The sequence below is a fragment of the Falco punctatus genome (assembly GCF_963210335.1).
Source record: "Falco punctatus genome assembly, chromosome: 3".
In the NCBI taxonomy this organism is placed as follows: Eukaryota; Metazoa; Chordata; class Aves; order Falconiformes; family Falconidae; genus Falco; species Falco punctatus.
In genome coordinates this window covers 58,677,084-58,694,462 of record NC_137582.1, presented here as the reverse complement: position 1 = coordinate 58,694,462, position 17,379 = coordinate 58,677,084, and the positions used below count along the sequence as shown (strand labels likewise).

The 17,379-nt window shown below is 41.7% G+C and overlaps 1 protein-coding gene across 7 annotated transcripts in view; it reads left to right on the top strand.

Annotated features, from left to right (window-relative positions):
- DLGAP1 (DLG associated protein 1) overlaps positions 1–17,379 on the top strand; it is a 358,503-nt gene that overhangs the window by 318,657 nt on the left and 22,467 nt on the right. For all 7 annotated transcript variants that reach the window (XM_080381374.1, XM_080381373.1, XM_080381371.1 and 4 more), the window contains 3 exons: positions 3,819–4,237; positions 13,473–13,564; positions 15,999–16,151. In XM_080381374.1, coding sequence (XP_080237500.1) covers positions 3,819–4,237; positions 13,473–13,564; positions 15,999–16,151 — 664 coding nt within the window. The remainder of the gene's footprint in view (positions 1–3,818; positions 4,238–13,472; positions 13,565–15,998; positions 16,152–17,379) is intronic.

The following is a 17,379-nucleotide window of genomic DNA, read 5'->3' as shown; positions in this document are numbered from 1 at the left end:
TGAGGTTTCATGGCTTTCTGCACCTTAGGCCAGATACCTGCTGCAGTTCTCTGAAGCTGTAATTATTACACCTTGTGCCTGCAGGGCACAAATGAGTACAAAAGGTCCAAGACTGAAAACAGAGGAAGAAGCAAATCTCTGTTTTTAACGATTACTAGCAATTTATGAAAACGTGGCAGTTTTAGGTAGACCTGTGAATGTTTTGTACATGTAGAAATAGTGAAAACTTAGGCATTAGCTCCAGCAGCAGTACTGCAGTATAGAGTTTTAACAGAGCAAAACAAAAAAAGACGCATGTGGGACACAAATGGTGTTTTGTAAGAGTAAAACATCCTGGAAGTGAGTGAGGAAGGTATGTCAGAGACTAAAATTACCATCTATTAGGCATTTTACATAGATGTGCTGGAGGCAGGCAGATAGTGGGTGCCTTCCTGCATTTCATTCAACATACATTTCCTTAAGAGTATTTTTTAATTTTCAACTGATGCTATATTCTATTGCCAAGTTGTTTTTCTTTTGAAGACATATAGGTTACAGTATCTGGTGCCAAGAATCTGTTGAGCAAGCCTGTAGCATACTATATAGATAAAACAAAGGGGGAGAAAAAAGTAGGTTATTCTATTTCATTTGTTGAGCAGAGTGGTTTTGGTGGTACTACCTCATACTGAAACCAGTAAGAGTACACTCCTGAAAGCTTTGAAATGTAGTGCCTCCAGCAATACATCCTTTTGGCAAGTAGACCCTGATGTTTTTACATTTGGGATCTGGTGTACACTGAAAAGCCAGGGTGTTAACTGAAAATACAAATGGTCACCTGAAACAGAAGGATATCAGAGTCTAGGGCACTGGGGAAAGCAGAAGGCAGCTGTAACATGGAGGTAGGGGCATGGAGAAGAACGAGCCTGGATTAAGGCATTTGCTTTTCTCTCCAGGTGGAGGTGTGGAAGAGCACAATGCATACTAATGCCTTGGCTCTCAATGGACCCTGACTAAATGACAAAAGAAATCCTGTGTGAGCATGTGTCTGTGTGGGCACACATGTTTTTGTGTCTGTGTGTTTGTGTATATGCATGCACGCACTTCAGCGCAGATAAGGGATTTATCAGGTTGGTGGCCAATTTAAAGCAAAAAAAACCTAGGGTAGATTGGACCAAAAGATTTCCATTGTAATGTCAGTCTAAAGCTAAAATCTTTCTAACCACTAATAGCAGTCTAACAGCTTTTCTCTGCCAAGGGCCAGTAGCAGATACTTAGGAAAATTATAAAGGAGTGTGTGTAAAGGAAAAGTATAAAGGGTGTATATAAAGCACTACCTCTCCCAGTAGACATTCCCAGTTTAGCAGTCTGTTGTTCAGGGACTTCCTAAGCCAGATATGACATCTGTGCAATAGCTCTTCCTGGACCTATCTCCTGTGAATTTGATCAGGTTCTCTTTGAACCTATTTTTACCTTTGGTTTTCCCAGGATCCTGTGGCAATTTAATTACACATTGTGTGAAGAAATACTTCCTTTCACTACATGTAAATCTTTAGACCTCTCAGCCTTGCAACTGGCTGCCTTCCTCCCCACAGTTCTTGCACTCTGAGAAATGGTGAAACATCACCCAGTGAGGACTTCACAGGTCTCCTATACCCCTCCTCAGCCATCTGTTTTCTAAACCAAGAAATGTCTTTCCTCCTATGGAAATCAATGATCCTTGTCCTCCCTTTTGAATTTTTTCTGATGTATCAGACTGTAGCAAAATGCTTTGCTCTGCTTGTCAAAGGATAAATACTACTGAGCTGAAGAGTTCTGCTCTCTCCATATTTTTCAGTTTGTTGGTGCGTGTCATGCAAAACTACAGTGGCATAACTGTGACTTCGGCATCATTTAACAACACCTGTTTCAAAAGAACTGCAAGTGGCTGACACTACATTAACACATTTGTACCCTAAGCCATTATAAAAAAATATGTACACAATATATTATTGAAGTTTTCCAGAGACTAGTGTGGCTGAGAAGTTAATTTGAGCTTTCTTCTACAGAGGAAATGGCTTTTTTTTTTTTTTTTTTCAATTGGAGAACCCTTCTCAACTCCTGTTTTGCTTTTGCTCTGCTCCTCTCAAAGCCTCAGATCAACAGCCACTAATTTCCTCTATCAACAGGACCTGGTGCAGCCCTCCTTAAAGTCTGCTGCACTCCTCCTGAGGTACCTAGATGCATCAGGTACATTGGACATGAAATTCTCCCTCGGCATCCTTCCATTTGCTACCTCCCCAACTGCAGGCTAAATACACTTGACAAAGTTTTGCTGTCAGTTACACTTGTCTAATCAGCTGTTGCTTCAGTGGAAGGTCAAATATAAATGAAAGGGAGAGCAATAGTGCCCAAAATCCAGATCCACTATCTCCTCAGCATTTTCATCGCTGCTTGAGCTCAAACTAAAGATAGAACCAGTAAGGGCAAAACAGCCAAAATATCACAGGGAAATGGGTCCTAGCAATGGTTTCAAGTGTAAAGTGAGTTTATGAACAAATTAGCAGTGAACTACCAGCTGCATGAGTGCACAGACATCCTGGATTAGTAAGAAGAAGAGATGAGAATCTGCGCCTATTCAGTTTAAAACTATGTTAATTCCGAAGCCTAAATATTACTAATTTAGGTAACGTCTACATTAATTACTTTATGGTTCTACCTTCTTTATCATCATGGATCAAGACAGGTGTTTGCTTTTCTTGTTTTCCTGTGTTCCTCAGTGCATCAGTTTCTAGAGTTACCCTGACTCTGTAACTATTTGCCTGCAGATTTTCCACTCATTCCCTACACAACTTACTGCTTGTCATATCTGCTCTCACTACCACCCCCTGCAACAGCATTAGGTGTCTCTTACTCTTTATACTTCCCTCTGCTCCTTCTACAGCAGCCTTTTCACCTCGGATGCCTTGGACTGCAGAATTTGGAGTGCTGTTTATTTAAAGAAAACCCACTCAAACCCAAAGCCCCAAACTTCCTTTCTCCCCTGTTTTCACTTTTACCCCCAGGGTTTGCTCTCTGCCCTCAGAGGCTCCAACACAAGGAAACTATGCAATGCAAGAGGAAGCTACCTACAGGGTAGCAGCCATCACGGTGAGGGTAACATAGACAACAACTGAGAGTTCTAGCTTTGGTGAAAAAGAGAAGACCATTTTGAAACTGAAGGTTGAATGTGAAAAACAAAATGTCTGAACACTGGGAATGAGCACTAAAATTGTGAGAGAGAGCAGTGGTATTAGCAGGTACATAATTATAAAGAGTAATTATGAAGAAGCAATACAAAATACTTATCTGGGTTGAAAATACTTACCTTCTTTATAAATGGAATGTATAACATTACATAGATGGTGGACTCATTAATATTACTATCTTCTTAATCTCATGTGTATGATTTTTAAATGTGGCTGATGAGTTTAGGTGTGTAATTGCAGGGGGGTGAGGTTCAAAAACTGAAAGATAAGCCACTTAAAATTGAGCCCCTTTAACTTTTCATTAATTGGTAACCTAAAATCCTGAGCTATTGACACTATTAGCTGTCTCTTGGCCTAGCCTCTGGCTTTGTTAAACCACACAACAGTTAGAGGTACTTGCCTCAATAAACAGTAAGCTTGCATGGAAAAAAGAGAGATTTTTGTTCGTTAGCTTGCAATGAGAAAACAAATTTATGATGATCATTTCAGCACATGCAAAAAGCACATGAGTGTAGACTGAGAACCATGACTGCCAGTCTTTCTGGCAGAATCTTAGTAAGTCCTTTCTTACCTAGAAAAAGCTTTCTAAACATTTTATGTTTGTGTTCTCCAAAGCTTTCGCAGGTTTACACGATCTAATAGTGTAACAACAGCCGTGCAAGCAGACCTGGATTTCCATGAGAATTTTGAAATAATCGACCCTCAAGAGGACAATACGTGTTCTGGACAAATATCACGACAATTTTCCCGAGATGCAAGCACCTCTACTGTTAGCATACAAGGGTCAGGAAACCATTACCACGCATGTGCAGTGGATGATGACTTTGATACTGATTTTGATCCATCAATTTTACCTCCTCCTGACCCCTGGATTGACTCTATCACTGAAGATCCTCTGGAAGCTGTTCAAAGGTCAGTGTGCCCACGAGATGGCCACTGGTTTCTGAAGCTACTTCAGGCAGAAAGGGATCGTATGGAGGGCTGGTGCCAACAAATGGAGAGAGAAGAACGGGAAAACAACTTACCTGAGGACAGTAAGTAACTGCATACAATAATATTGCAACTACAAAGAAGTATTTAATATAGGTCAAATTTACTCCAGTGAGTTCTGTATCATAACCTTTCTTATTTAGCTAATGAAGCTATGGTTGTGATTCTCAAAAGGACTGTATGTATGTATATAATAATCCTTATTAAAGTTGACAGAGAATGCAAATGCTCAGCACTTTTGAAACTCCAGAGGTATTAGCTTTTGGGATTGCATAGTTCAATGGATAATTAGGAGAGTGTGGTTAGGGATCTTGTAGTATTAATGTTTCTTAATGCTTCCATTTGAAATCACTTCTCATAACCTTAGAACATAATTAAACAGATTCTAGTTGCTTTTCATTAAATTCATATTTTAGTTGCCCTTTTAGATGGTGATTGGCATCAGAGTATTCAGGCACTTCTTCCAACTGAGACTTCAGTTGTGTTTCCAAGTTGTTCTCCCTCTCTTCCCCTCTCCAGCCTCCCTTCATCTTCCTTGCAGTTCTCATTCCTCTTTGATCTTCCCAGTAAAACAAGTTTTCCATATTCTGTGATAAAAAACACATACATGCAAACTACACATCAGTTGTCACTGCTGCCAGAAGTATTACCCCACCTGTAAGGCAAGGGGAATGTCTAGTAAGCCTTCATTAGTAAGAAGGGCTGGGTAGCTCACATCTCATTCATTCACTCTAATTAGGAAAGAATTGCTGAGCATGTGACTCCCTGTCAAGAATTTTTTCTACTAGTAAAAATGGAAGTTTTTTCCACTTACTTCCATTACAAGGAGCAGTACTATTGATAGCTGTCAACTTTTGGACATAGGTAAGCCTGTAAAGTTAAGAGCACGCCCCTTGTGAATTAAGTTTTTTCAAATTCTAGCAGGGAGTTTCTAGAAAACGCTAAGGAGCAGCTGCATATAGGGAGTTCAACATTGTAGCATTGAGGCACACCTAAGTATATTTTCCTGGATGTACAAATAACCCTTTTCCAACCCCCAAATTAGCTCCTAACAAAGCAAGGACTACTACTTCAGCTCCAGGTTTGCTTCTTTCAAATTTCTAACCCTTCCTTTCAAGAAGGAAGGTGCTAGAATTCCTTTGAGATGTGTAGATTTTGATTTATGGAAAGAAAGGACTTAACACTGGCAAAAAAAAAAAAAATAATTCTTAGAAGTGCATAAGCTGTTTCTGCTGTATCTTTCCATTCAACCCAATGGGAGAAATACCCATAGAGAAGTTTGATCTAGATAGTTAAAGTTAGACACTATTGTAAGCAACTGCAAAGTGACTTCTAATGGAAAGTATGAGATAACCTTAAGGTATGTTAAGATTTTCTATTTCTACAAAGTTTATTTTATATAATAAGCTAACATTTTTTTCTGAAGGAAAAATAGAGAAGGATTAGCCTTTAAAGCCAATTCAGGTTCCCCAAGTTTTAGAGTATTTGAACTGCATTTTTAATTTACATCATCAATACATTCAAAAACCTCTTTGAACAATACCAAGGTTTTCTGTTGTTAGTATGTAATAAATAAGCCCCACAAACTAAGAGATTTTGATTGAAAAAGAAGTGTGCACACAGAACAAATAGTAAATATGCAACATTTTTTGTAAGTCCAAGCCACAAAACCCACTTGCTTTCTTTTTGTTGCAACAGCTTAGATTGTACATAAGGAAGACATTTTCTATGATGAAGGTGGTGAGGTCCTGGAACAGGTTGCCCAGAGAAGTTGTGGGCGCCCACTCCTGGAAGTGGCAAAGGCCAGGATGGGCAGAGCTTTGAGCAACATGGTCTAGTGAAAGATATCTCTGCCCATGGCAAGAGGGTTGGACCAGATGATCTTTAAAGGTCCCTTCTGCCATTCTGTGATTCTGTGATTCTGTGAACTGATAATAGAAAAACATAGAACTATTTTATTTGTGCACCAAAGTATGTATTTGCCTTGGGAAAAGAACATGAAGTGAAATTTGACAAGGCTGATGCATGCAGAACATGCATATCCGTGTACAGAACTTTGTCTCAGTGTCTTGATGTCTTTGATATATGATAGTTTTAAAGGGCTCTTCATTGAGCAATCAGTGAGAGAAGTCAGTTGTGGGGAAAATAAAGGAGTGGTTAGGCTGGCTGTTCCCAGTGCCTCCTTACAGCGCAAATGGCATGTGTTTGGTGGATAATCCCTCCTCTTCGTCTTTCTGACCAGCACTTCTCATGATTGCTGGAAACAGGAGGAGAAAAGGGGTCACCTGGGTTTTGTGGTCACTGGTGAGGTACTGATTTCAGTGTGACACCATCAGCCACTCTGGCACGTGGCGGCTGCCTCCCGCAGAGGCAGCACACAGCTTTCTGCTGCAGCTCAGCATGCCACACTCTACCTGGTGCCAAGGAAAAGCATATGGCCGGGGCCAGTCTGCCCACTCAGCAGCACCAGAAACAAAAGCGTGGCTGTTACAAACCCTGCCCCGAAATATGTCTTTTTCATACATCTATAAACTTTGGGGGGAGGGAGGAAAGGAGCAGAAGAGGTGTGTTTGCTTTGGTTTTCCTAATGAAATATAACCAGAGCAGGGAATGCATCCTTTGTTTTCAACCTGACATCCCCAGCGTGTGTTTGGCCAGATAACAAAATAACGAGAACGTGTGATGAGCGAGGTTTTCTCGATGCCATGGCAGCTGACACAGGGCTCGTCCCCCCGGCGCTCCGTGTAAAACGATCCACGCTTCCTCCAGACAATGCGGCCCTTGTGCGAAACAGCTGTCTCGGGGAGACGGCTCACTGCTGTTTGACAGTAGCTTGTATGTTACATAGATACGTTGGGTATTATCTAGCTGGGAATGAATCTACCAGATGGGATTGAATGTTTCTAGCTGGGAAATGGAGTCTGCTGCTGTGTATAAAAACAAGCTGTGGTTCAGTGGCTGCACGATGAAATGCCAATATAGAGAGAAATGTGGCTCCCCTTCCGCCATGAATTATTTATTCTATAGTATATTCTGGTTTTATCTGAAATAATTTTCTGATAAAGCTGCGGCATGCATAACAGGCAGATGAATACCACTCACACTTAAGCTGGGATACCTGGTATGGTTTCCTGTTACAGAGACATTGGCTACAAACTCCAGGGCGCTCATAAAAAAAATAGATGTTAGACATATGAGGCTAAACACCTTGTGAGAATTGATTGACACTTTGGAGCAGGCCTCAGGTGAAATCAATTGTTTACCTTTTTTTGTTTGTTTTCTCTCAACCCTCTGCTCTCTCCTCCTGCCTCTCCCCTGCAAAACTTCATACAGCCAGAGCCTCACCGCAGACGCTGGTGCCTTTTGGCTCAGGACTCTGGAGCAACCATTTACACACAGGATTAGCAGGCCTGGCTCCCCACGCAGGGCTGCTAGCGAGCAGCCTCTGCCCACTTTTTTTCCCAGCAGCGATGAGCATGGGAACATACACCTACAGCCTTGGCCTGGCTTTTGCTGGATTTTTTGCTGTTGCTTTTATTTCACAGGGAGCATTAACCTTTCTGGAAGAACCAGAGGGCTTCATTTTGCCCCTCCCCTTCAGAAATGGGTCTCTCTGACAGGGCATTGTAATGTGGCTTCCATGCAAAGATAACCATCAGAAGCAAACAGTGGGCCTGATTCACCACAAGTCAGGTGTAATGTGGATTTAGTGGTGAGACAAGTCAGGCCAATCAAGTGAAAACTAAAACAGAAAAACAAGGTTCTGACAAGACATGTCATTATAACTGTCTTGCGTGTATATTATACTCCTCTGGGCTAGTCTGCGAACAAAGGCTGACCTCAAATCTTCAGTAACCTCGCCGCTTAGGACCAGAACCTCTGCAAATTCAGCCAGTTCTGGCAAACTATGTAATGTTTGCACACTTTTTGCTGTTTTGGTTTGTTTTGATTGTTTAAAAGGAAAACTTAAGAGTGAAGGCTAGACACAAGAGAATAAAGTTAAGGAAAAAATATATTTTTCGTAATAGTTGTGCATGGCAGAAGGAGACCCATGAGTTCACTCTTGGCCATGAGCAAGGAAACCCATTTGCCAGACCTCTGCAGGACTCCCCCAAGCTGTCCTGGTCCCTGCTGCTCCGAGAAGCGAGGCGGCTTCAACCTGCAGCAGGCTGATGCAGCCTTGCAGAGGGACAGTCACCAGCCTGACGTGTGGCCGAGTCCTGCTGGAATCTCCCTGGCTACATGCCTCTGGCTGTATGCCCGACGTAGCCTTTTCTTGTCCTGGTTTTCCTTTCTCTCCAGAAGGGACTCCTCCATACACATGGGTTTCTCCAAGGAAAGCCAGCTCCTGGCTGGAAGCCCTGCCAATGTCCAAAGTCTAGCAAGTTAAAAAGAAAAATCCACAAGCAATGAAACAATCTAGTGAGGGAAAAAACATGAAGTGTGCTAATAAAAGCCAAGTAAGTCAGAGAACACATGGAAACTGCTTCACTTCCAGTGAACAGCGTTTACTCATGCAGACAGCCCTATTAATTTCAGTGAGATCACTCCTATAAGTACATATGACTCAAAGCAAGGAACTTCTCCTTCAATAGTTTGCACATTTGGCTGTTTTCTCCTTAATAGCCGAGCTTAAAATCTGAGCAGTAGCTTTAACTCTGAATTTCCTGGCTTTTGTCATGCTTGGCATTATTTAAATGTAGGTCTGTCAACATGAATAGGCTAAAATGCTGGTCCATCCTGGCTTGGAAATGGATTGTGACGGCTCTATGGCCGGATTGCTTCATATGCATAGTGCCAGCCAACATCTGCAACACAAATGTCAGGCTGTGTCCCTGTAATTTCAGCTATTGTTCCTGCCACTTGCTCCTGGGGCAATGAGCAAGTCCCTGGTTTTCTGTTCCCTAGCTTGCACACTGTCTACATCTACCAACCAGGTGTTTTCACACTAAGGGCATTTGATAGTCACAGTCCTAAAGTGCCTCCTTTGTCACTTGTGAGATTTTGGGGGCTATCAGAGTTGAAATGCAGAGATCAGCTGATGTTTTAAGGCCACATAATGCTGCCACTCCTCAAAACACCAGTAGCTTCTATGTGGTGACTTTTCACATCACTTCAGGTGTTTTTTGTTTTTATTTTCTTGTATTTTGTTATCCTTGTTACACACACAGTCTCCTTCCAAGGTAGAGCAGATCACAATATAACCATCTTTTTGCTTGTGTTTGCAGTTTTTTTGTTCTTTCATTTCTTTTTCCATGAAGACTTGGAGGGAGGAGATACACAGAGCTCTACAATCCCAGAGTAGGTCCTATGCAGTTCTGAGAGCCAAGAGAATCAAGAACTTACTGCTTGAACAGCATGTAGTCTAAGTCTATATTTAAGAACTTTTTAAAAGGAGAACAGGTTGGGGGTTTAGAGACACAAGGAAATTCACTGGCATGCATCTATCCTCGAACAACACTCTGCAACCCCTAGTCAAGAACAATAATAGTGATGAGGCACCCCACAATAGCTGGATTTTATCAAAATACCTATACTGAAACAGTTCTTCCAGAATAGACATAACTGTCTATTTCTGAAAAGTTGTCACAGGAGACGACTGGATTTACAAGGAAGAGAGGTCAAAGCAAGGGGGGGGGGGGGCGGGGAAGGAGGAAAATTTCAAACTATAAAAAACAAAACACTGCAGTACACACACTTCTCTCCCTAGGGAAGCGGTGACAGCAAAGCATATGATGGATGTTAATAACGTTGCTTAATGCATTACTGGAAGGCATTCAGACAGTGCTAAGTGTGCTGTATAACCCTGTATGGAATAGTAAGCAGACATGAATAACATTATATAGGTGCTTAAATCCATTATGATTGCATCTTGATGGGCTGGGTTTTTTGTGGTTTCTTGGTTTTATATATATTTTTTTTATCCTACTAGCTGAACACATCAATTTGAATGTTTATGTTTTTCTCCTGTACCACATCTCCCTTGCTCTTAAAGATTGCTCTGCTTCTTTTCTGATGTGTTTTGAGTATTATCTTTGCAATTCAATTTATTTTCTTGGTATCTGGCTTCAAACCTCACAGGATTTCCTCCTAAGAAAGTACTGATCTATTTTTACATTTTGGGTTTTTTACTACACCTTGGCCTTTCTCTTTGGCACTGGAAGTTTTGACTGAGTAAGCGAAATGAGCACTTGAAACACTAAAAGCAACGTGTGTTTGGAAACAAAACTCAGGCTATTGATAAGGCTTTGTGCCTTCTGGAGAGATTCCTTTCAGTCCTTTGCATGCTTTGTCTTTTTTCTTTTTTTTTTCCTCGCTAACTTCCGTGACAGAGTTGGTTGTTGACGGATTGCACATTAACAGACCGCTTGCTTTTGAGGGGCGAGGAATCAGTGACACTTGACTAGATACAGCCGCAGCTACAGCAGAAGTGGCAACAATAGAGAACAGCATCAGCATGCATCCCACCGTCAGCTGGGATGATGGTTTTTAGGCAAATAGCCAGTCGCTAGGCAGCCAAGGACAAGGACTTCCTTTTCCCTCTGCTGAGGTCTCTGAATATTAAGCTCTTCTTCCCTCAAAGAAAGGGGCACATTTCCATCCATCACCAACAAGGTGTTTTTACATTTCTTCGTACTTGGGATGTGATTTCCAACTCAGATGGTGCAGGTTTCCACAAAGAGCCCTCCTTCTTTTTTTTTTTTTTTTTTTTTTTTTTTTTGTCCCGAGAAGTCGAGAAACTGTTTTTCCTCCCCTTCTCAAGTCTTCGGAAGCATCAGAGTAGCCAAGCTCCAGATGAGGCAGCTGTTCCCAAATATACTCAGTGGGAAGAGTTTTCATAACAATGGGAACCACATGAAAGCTCCCGGAGTAGCTCCTCCTACTATTGAAAAGTCCTTTCAGTTGAGTGGTTTGCATATTGGGTTGCATAAATGACTAGACACACCAAGGGGTCCATTTTCAGCACTGTGCGCATAGAATTAGACACGCAAGCCTTGCTAACAATAATGAGAGTTGTGTGCAAAACTCCCTGCGCAATATGTTGAAAATATTCTGCTTAGTGAATCTTCCAGCTCACGGCTATTTCCTGGCAGTCCTGAGCTGAGTTCTGGGAACAAAATGAAAGTCTGGGCTCTGTGTGTGTTCACAGAGCTCTCTCCTATAGTTTCTGAAAAAAAATGTGAAAAGACCCTCTCTTCCCTCTTCTTCCCCCCCCTCCCCCCCTTTGTACATCTGAAGTATAAATTAACTCCACATCCCACTTTTTCTTCTGCAGCCTTAAGGAGTGAGCTTTAAGGCTGCTGAAGGAAAAGCCACTTGCCTTGAAGGAGCAGAGCACAGATTTCATACTACTGTGCGTCTGGTTTCAGTTCATCATGAGTGTTTGTGCCAGTCAGCTTAGCGGTGGCTACAGAAGTAAATCCCTTAGAGAGGCCTTTCTCTTACCAAGCACCGCATGATGGCATTCTGGTCGCAAGCTGCTGACATGCACTGCAGCCAGTCACGGGACTGTGAGACCTTAAAAATGTTGTCAGAAGGGGTTATAGCAAAGTTGCATTTATTTATTTATGTATTTATCTGGTTTTTCTTACTTACCAGTATTTTCCCAGTGCAGCTCTGCTAACTTTGTGTTAGGTTTTATACAAAAAGTGACCATGCCCCAGGGATGGTACAGAGGATGGCAGCTAGTATCTCCTCTAGGTTCTGCCAACAACTCACTCATCTTGAGGAGGCCACTTCCTGTCTCTGTTTTTCATGTTCCTCCCTCACCTGCCTCATGTATCCAGACTGTAAATTTGTCATGGAAGAGTCACTTTATTTGATGGCTAGGACAATGCAAATATCTATAAGTAGAAATAGCAGCAAAAATTGTGACACAGTGGCTGATATTAATGTTTTTCATTAATGAAGTGGTAATTTTTTAATTAATTTAGATTAGTTTTTAAATCAATATTTAACCAGAGAATTGGGGGATAATAAGTTGCTTCAGTGGAGAGGAAAAATTAATGATGGAGCCAGATACATCTGTGAAGCCAACCCATTTATTTAAAGACAGTGCATATAGCATTGTTGTTGTTGTTGTTTTTCCTGAGTATTGAAAGTCTCCTGAGTATTGAAACAACCCGGTAGCCACTTTCTTGCTCACAGCATCGATTTTTTTTCAATAAGCAGGCCCCAAAATCACACTCGTTTTCCTGGATTGACTGTCCCACTGCCAGTTGAGGCCATGTCTGTCTTTCTGCTCTGTTTCTGCATGCTTGCTTCTTTTTTCATATACACACATGTGCACGCACATGCTCCCACTGGACCAGAATTCGGCAAAGCCCAAGGGAAATGCAGGTCTCCGAATACACCAGCCTGTGTCTTGGGTGGTGTATCCCCGACTACCCCTTGCAGCAGTAAAACCCCACTGTTTCAGTGAGGTTGAATGCAACCAAAACAGTACGAGTGCCTGTTTTGTTCAGAGGCATTTACTACGGGCTGTCTTCTGGTTCACTGCAGTCCTTCACAGCACTCAGTCCAAAAAGACCATAAGCACCCAGCTGTCTGTACAAAGGAGTCCCCAGACAGCGCAGGAGCTGGGCTAGGACTGACACCTCCCTCCAGGTCACCAGCAAGGAGGAAAGGCCAGGGTGTGATTGCTCCCTGAAGTATGCCTGTGTATCTGGATTCAAAGGCAGAAGCTATCTCAGATTGTGCTCACGGAAAATACCCAGGGGGTCCAAATGAGATTCATTGGCGTGCATTAAAATCACCATTCCCTTTCCCAGGCTCTGTTTAAGCAACACTCAGCTAAACCTGAAAATAAGGTGCTGAGTTGCTAAGCGAGGTGGCAGAAATGCTGGTAGGTAGAGTGTTTTCCAAACAGTGTAGAAGGCATCTCAGGGTTTGAAAGCTGCATGTCCTTGTGCACGGAGCTGGGTTTGTATTCAAAGCCTAAGCCTGGGTCACAGTGATGATGAGAGGTGTCACCTCTGGTATGCTTTCTGTACAGGTTGTAAAGGCTTTTGATTAGCCATGTTTATATTGCCATGGAAGTGCTTTTTGCTCATTACAACTGGTCTCACTGGGGGATGAGGGTAAGATGAAGCAACAGATTAGTATTTTTGCATAGTGTAGATCTGGTCTTAGATTTATCAGCCTCTTTCTAATCCATGACTGAAAGATAGCATGCTTTATGAAAGCCAGAGCTGACTGCTGTGCACCTTTCTCCCCTCTTTTATAGGCTTTTGGTTGCCCGCAACAAAGTATCGTGTCTTATGTTTCTTTTTCTCTCAGTTCTAGGAAAAATTCGAACTGCAGTGGGCAGTGCCCAGCTTCTCATGGCCCAGAAATTTTACCAGTTCAGAGAACTTTGCGAGGAAAACCTGGTATGTAACTTTTCTGCTAGACACTGTGGTGTGCCTTCTACTAAGCCTGTGAATAATTACACCTAAACTAGATGGCTTTTTTGACTAACATGGTAGTTTTTCCAGTAGAGGCCTTGATATGAATTTAGGAGCAACTCTGTGAAACTTGGCAGAGTCAGCATGAGTTTCACAACAGCTTGAGAGCCTGAAAATAACCACAGGCAAAACGCTTTGAGTGAAATACCGCTGAGGCTTTGCTACTGACTTCAGAGGAGTAAGGATCTGTCCCTTGACCTCTGAGTTCAGTTTGCACAGGCACAGGGATGTTTGGGTAAAAGACCTTAAGGTCTTTCAGGGTGGACCAGAAGTCTCATTAGTGGGGCTTTCCCATGTAATCCCAATGCTGCCTGTATTAAACAAGACAGAAATACCAGGCAATCAAGACACTTAAAGTCTGTGCTTCGTGTTACACAACCTCAATAGTGAAAGACAGAAAAATAATTTTCAAGTGCTAAAAGGGCAAAGAGGAAAAGAGCCAATACGTTATCATTATTATTACTGTATGTAATTGGTCTATGCTACCACAATTAGTATTATTATTTGCTATTTTTATGCTGTTAGTAGTAGTAGAATCAGAACAAGATTTCAGTTAATAAATGAAAATACATTTCACATCACGTATCTAAAGCAGTATTCTCAAAAATGCCAGCACTTAACTTAAAAAAAGTTCAGAGTTTTTAATTAACAATTCATCTTTGCAGAGTAGATACAATACATTTAATTGCCAATGTTGGCATAAATTCCTAGAAGTCCCAAAAGCACAAAGCATTATGCTCTGTCAACACAGAACAGGGAAAGGAAATCAAACCCTGTGATACTCACCAGAGCGGGGTGATCAGTTTCCACTCCAGTTAATGCACCTCTGGAAATCAAGCCCCAAACCAGAATCTGCCTCAGTGGACAAATGCAACAGAAATTGGCTCTGCCTGAATAAGCCTTCCTACTCTTAACATAAAAATTGAAACAGCATTCTTGTTGCACGTCTTTGTAAATAAAGGCCTGCAACTGGGCAACCTGCTAGTGTCAAGCACTGAAAAAACAGGAATTCAAGTGTAATCTCTGGTCTCCTTAGGAATCTAAAAATATATGCTATATTGTTTTCAGTAACTGCTCCTTTGGTGGTATAACCATCCTATCAAAATGATCTGTCAAGTGATGCTGTGAAAACAACAAATACTTAGAAATTTTGTAAGGCAAGCAACTGTCTCCTGGGTTTATTGCTTCTGGTGAGGGAGAAAACTTAAAACTTGAGCCATGTGAAACAACACGCAAGGTTTTAATAATTTTTTATCTATGAATTATTAACAATATATCAATGTAATCTCATGAGGCCACAGCACCCATGAAACCTTGCTGACTCAGATTGGTGTAGGTACTCCTCAGCATTTATGGAAAAACATACTTGAAGTGAGTGTATGCAACATCTCATTTTATTTGAAGAGTTTCAGTTGGAAACCAACTTATAGAGACACACCGTACAGAAAGCTTTCCCTCATGCAAACTTTGCCAGCAGAGCAGGGACCATTTCATGTATGTCCACTGCATGCAGAAAATGTTCAGAGCTGGCTTGCACTAAAGGGACAGAAGACAGCACAGGACCTCTCAGCGTCTGGCTCATGCTGCACTGGAGATGCTAATGGTCCAGGTGTGCTCTTCTGAGAAATACTCTCAAGCTAATGAACTGGACTGAGTTTTCACACACAAAGCAATGCTCCCCACCTGGGTCCCAGTCTCACTCTTCCCAAAAATCCATCTGTAAAAATGGGACTGCTTGTTTCTGCATGTTCTCTTCTGAGCTTTTCACCCTGCAGAGGTTATTCTTGTCAAAAAAATATGAAAAAATTGGCCTGAGGTGTGTAACAGGCAATTTTACTTGAAATGGTGTATTTTTGTAGACCTTCTCACATTAGGTTCTCACAATATGGAAAAAGCATTCACGCATTGTCATATCACTGTTTGCACAGGCAGCAAATGTACGTTTGCACATGTATCAGTCTTTTACAAGTGTGAACATGGCAGGGAATCCTTCCTCATGGAAGTGAAGAGGAGGCTGGTGATTAATTTCAGCGCAGTTAGGATATCACCAGTTGTGCCCTGAAACATTCCCAGGCAGATCCTGCCACAGGGGATCTGCCATGTGCCTTTGCCCTGTGGTCCGGGGTGGGGCAGCTGCTGCCTTCCGTGTGTGGGGACTTGCAGGGGCACAGCAGCTCAACACCAAGCCATACTCAGCGGAAAAAAACCCGCCAGCAAGTAGTGCTCCACTTCTCTCTGCACCTCACTGATTGCTTGGGTCTGCTGAAACTGCTTTGTTAGCAAGATTTGTAACCATTTGTACAAATGCTTTACATTAAGAGGTACTAAAGCCAACGTGTTTTTTTCTTCTGTTGCACAGAATCCTAATGCACATCCACGGCCGACCTCCCAGGATTTAGCAGGGTTTTGGGATATGCTGCAGTTGTCCATAGAAAATATTAGTATGAAATTTGATGAACTTCATCAGTTAAAGGCCAATAATTGGAAACAGATGGATCCTCATGACAAGAAGGTAGAACATTGTAGATTTTGTATGCTTCATTTAAAACCCTGCACAAATACTGGACAGATTAAATAGGCCTCTGTGTTACAGCGTTGACGTTAAAAATGTGAAATGAAGCTTATATCAAATTAATTTCATTGTAATAACAATGTTTACATAATAATCATCTGGGATATTATCTGTAATATGTTTCAGGCATATTTTTAAACCAAATCTGTCTTTGTGAAACGGATAATGGGAATGTGGTACCTTGTTAAGCTTTACATTTAATCATATTAGACGATCAATCGTTGGAAGGAACTGCCTTATATATTGATTCTTTAAATTAAATAAATCACATTTACGGTTCATATTATTGCATATAGCAAGAGTTCTAGGTTGTGTTACTGAAAAAACTAGGGAAGCACTGTAATAATCGCTGACTTTGGTAACCAGATTACAAACAGAGCAATATCAAAAATATGCCTTCCAAAATGTTACATGAAAGAACTACTTTTTTTTTTTGTCCATTTGTTTGTTTTTTTATTTATTTTGGGGTTTCTTAAATGGGTGATTTCATAAACAGGTTCACTTTGCTGGTAGTGTTGTTTACCCAAGGTAGCATAAAAATCATCTGGAGCTTTGGTCTTTTCTTTTAAATGTAGTCTTCTTCTGTCACCATGAAAACCTACCACATCTCCAAGTGTGAGCCACATTTCACTTTCCATTCTCATTTGGCACCATTGCCTTATTTTTCTCCTCACTATCCGCATCAAGACAAACAGCACTTGGGTGAGCCAAAATACACAAATGTTTCAGAAAATCCTTAAAAGACAGACCCATTCCTAGAGGAATCAACGGTCTAATGTTGCGCTCCTATAGGTATGTAATTTGATGGCTGAATTTCCACTGTGGCTGGTCTGATAGCAATGAATACAGCCAACAGGTAGGGTAACCAGAAGGAGGGGGAATGTGACTTACAGGGACAGTGGCTCAGACAGGAGTCTGGGCTGCCCCAACTTACGGTCAGCTGGCTGCTGATGACCAAAGCGGTGTTTTCTTCTGGACAAATAACCATAATAATATCAAACCCCATTAATCTTGCAGCAGGAAGCTTGCAAAGGCAGTGCTGGTAGCACTCTCCCTCCTCCTCCGATCAAGACTAAATACTCATTCCTGACTTAGGAGTGCCATGTTCACACCATTTGTGCACACCTAGTGTGTTTTGTAGGGGAATGAATGGGAATGTGTTTTCCTA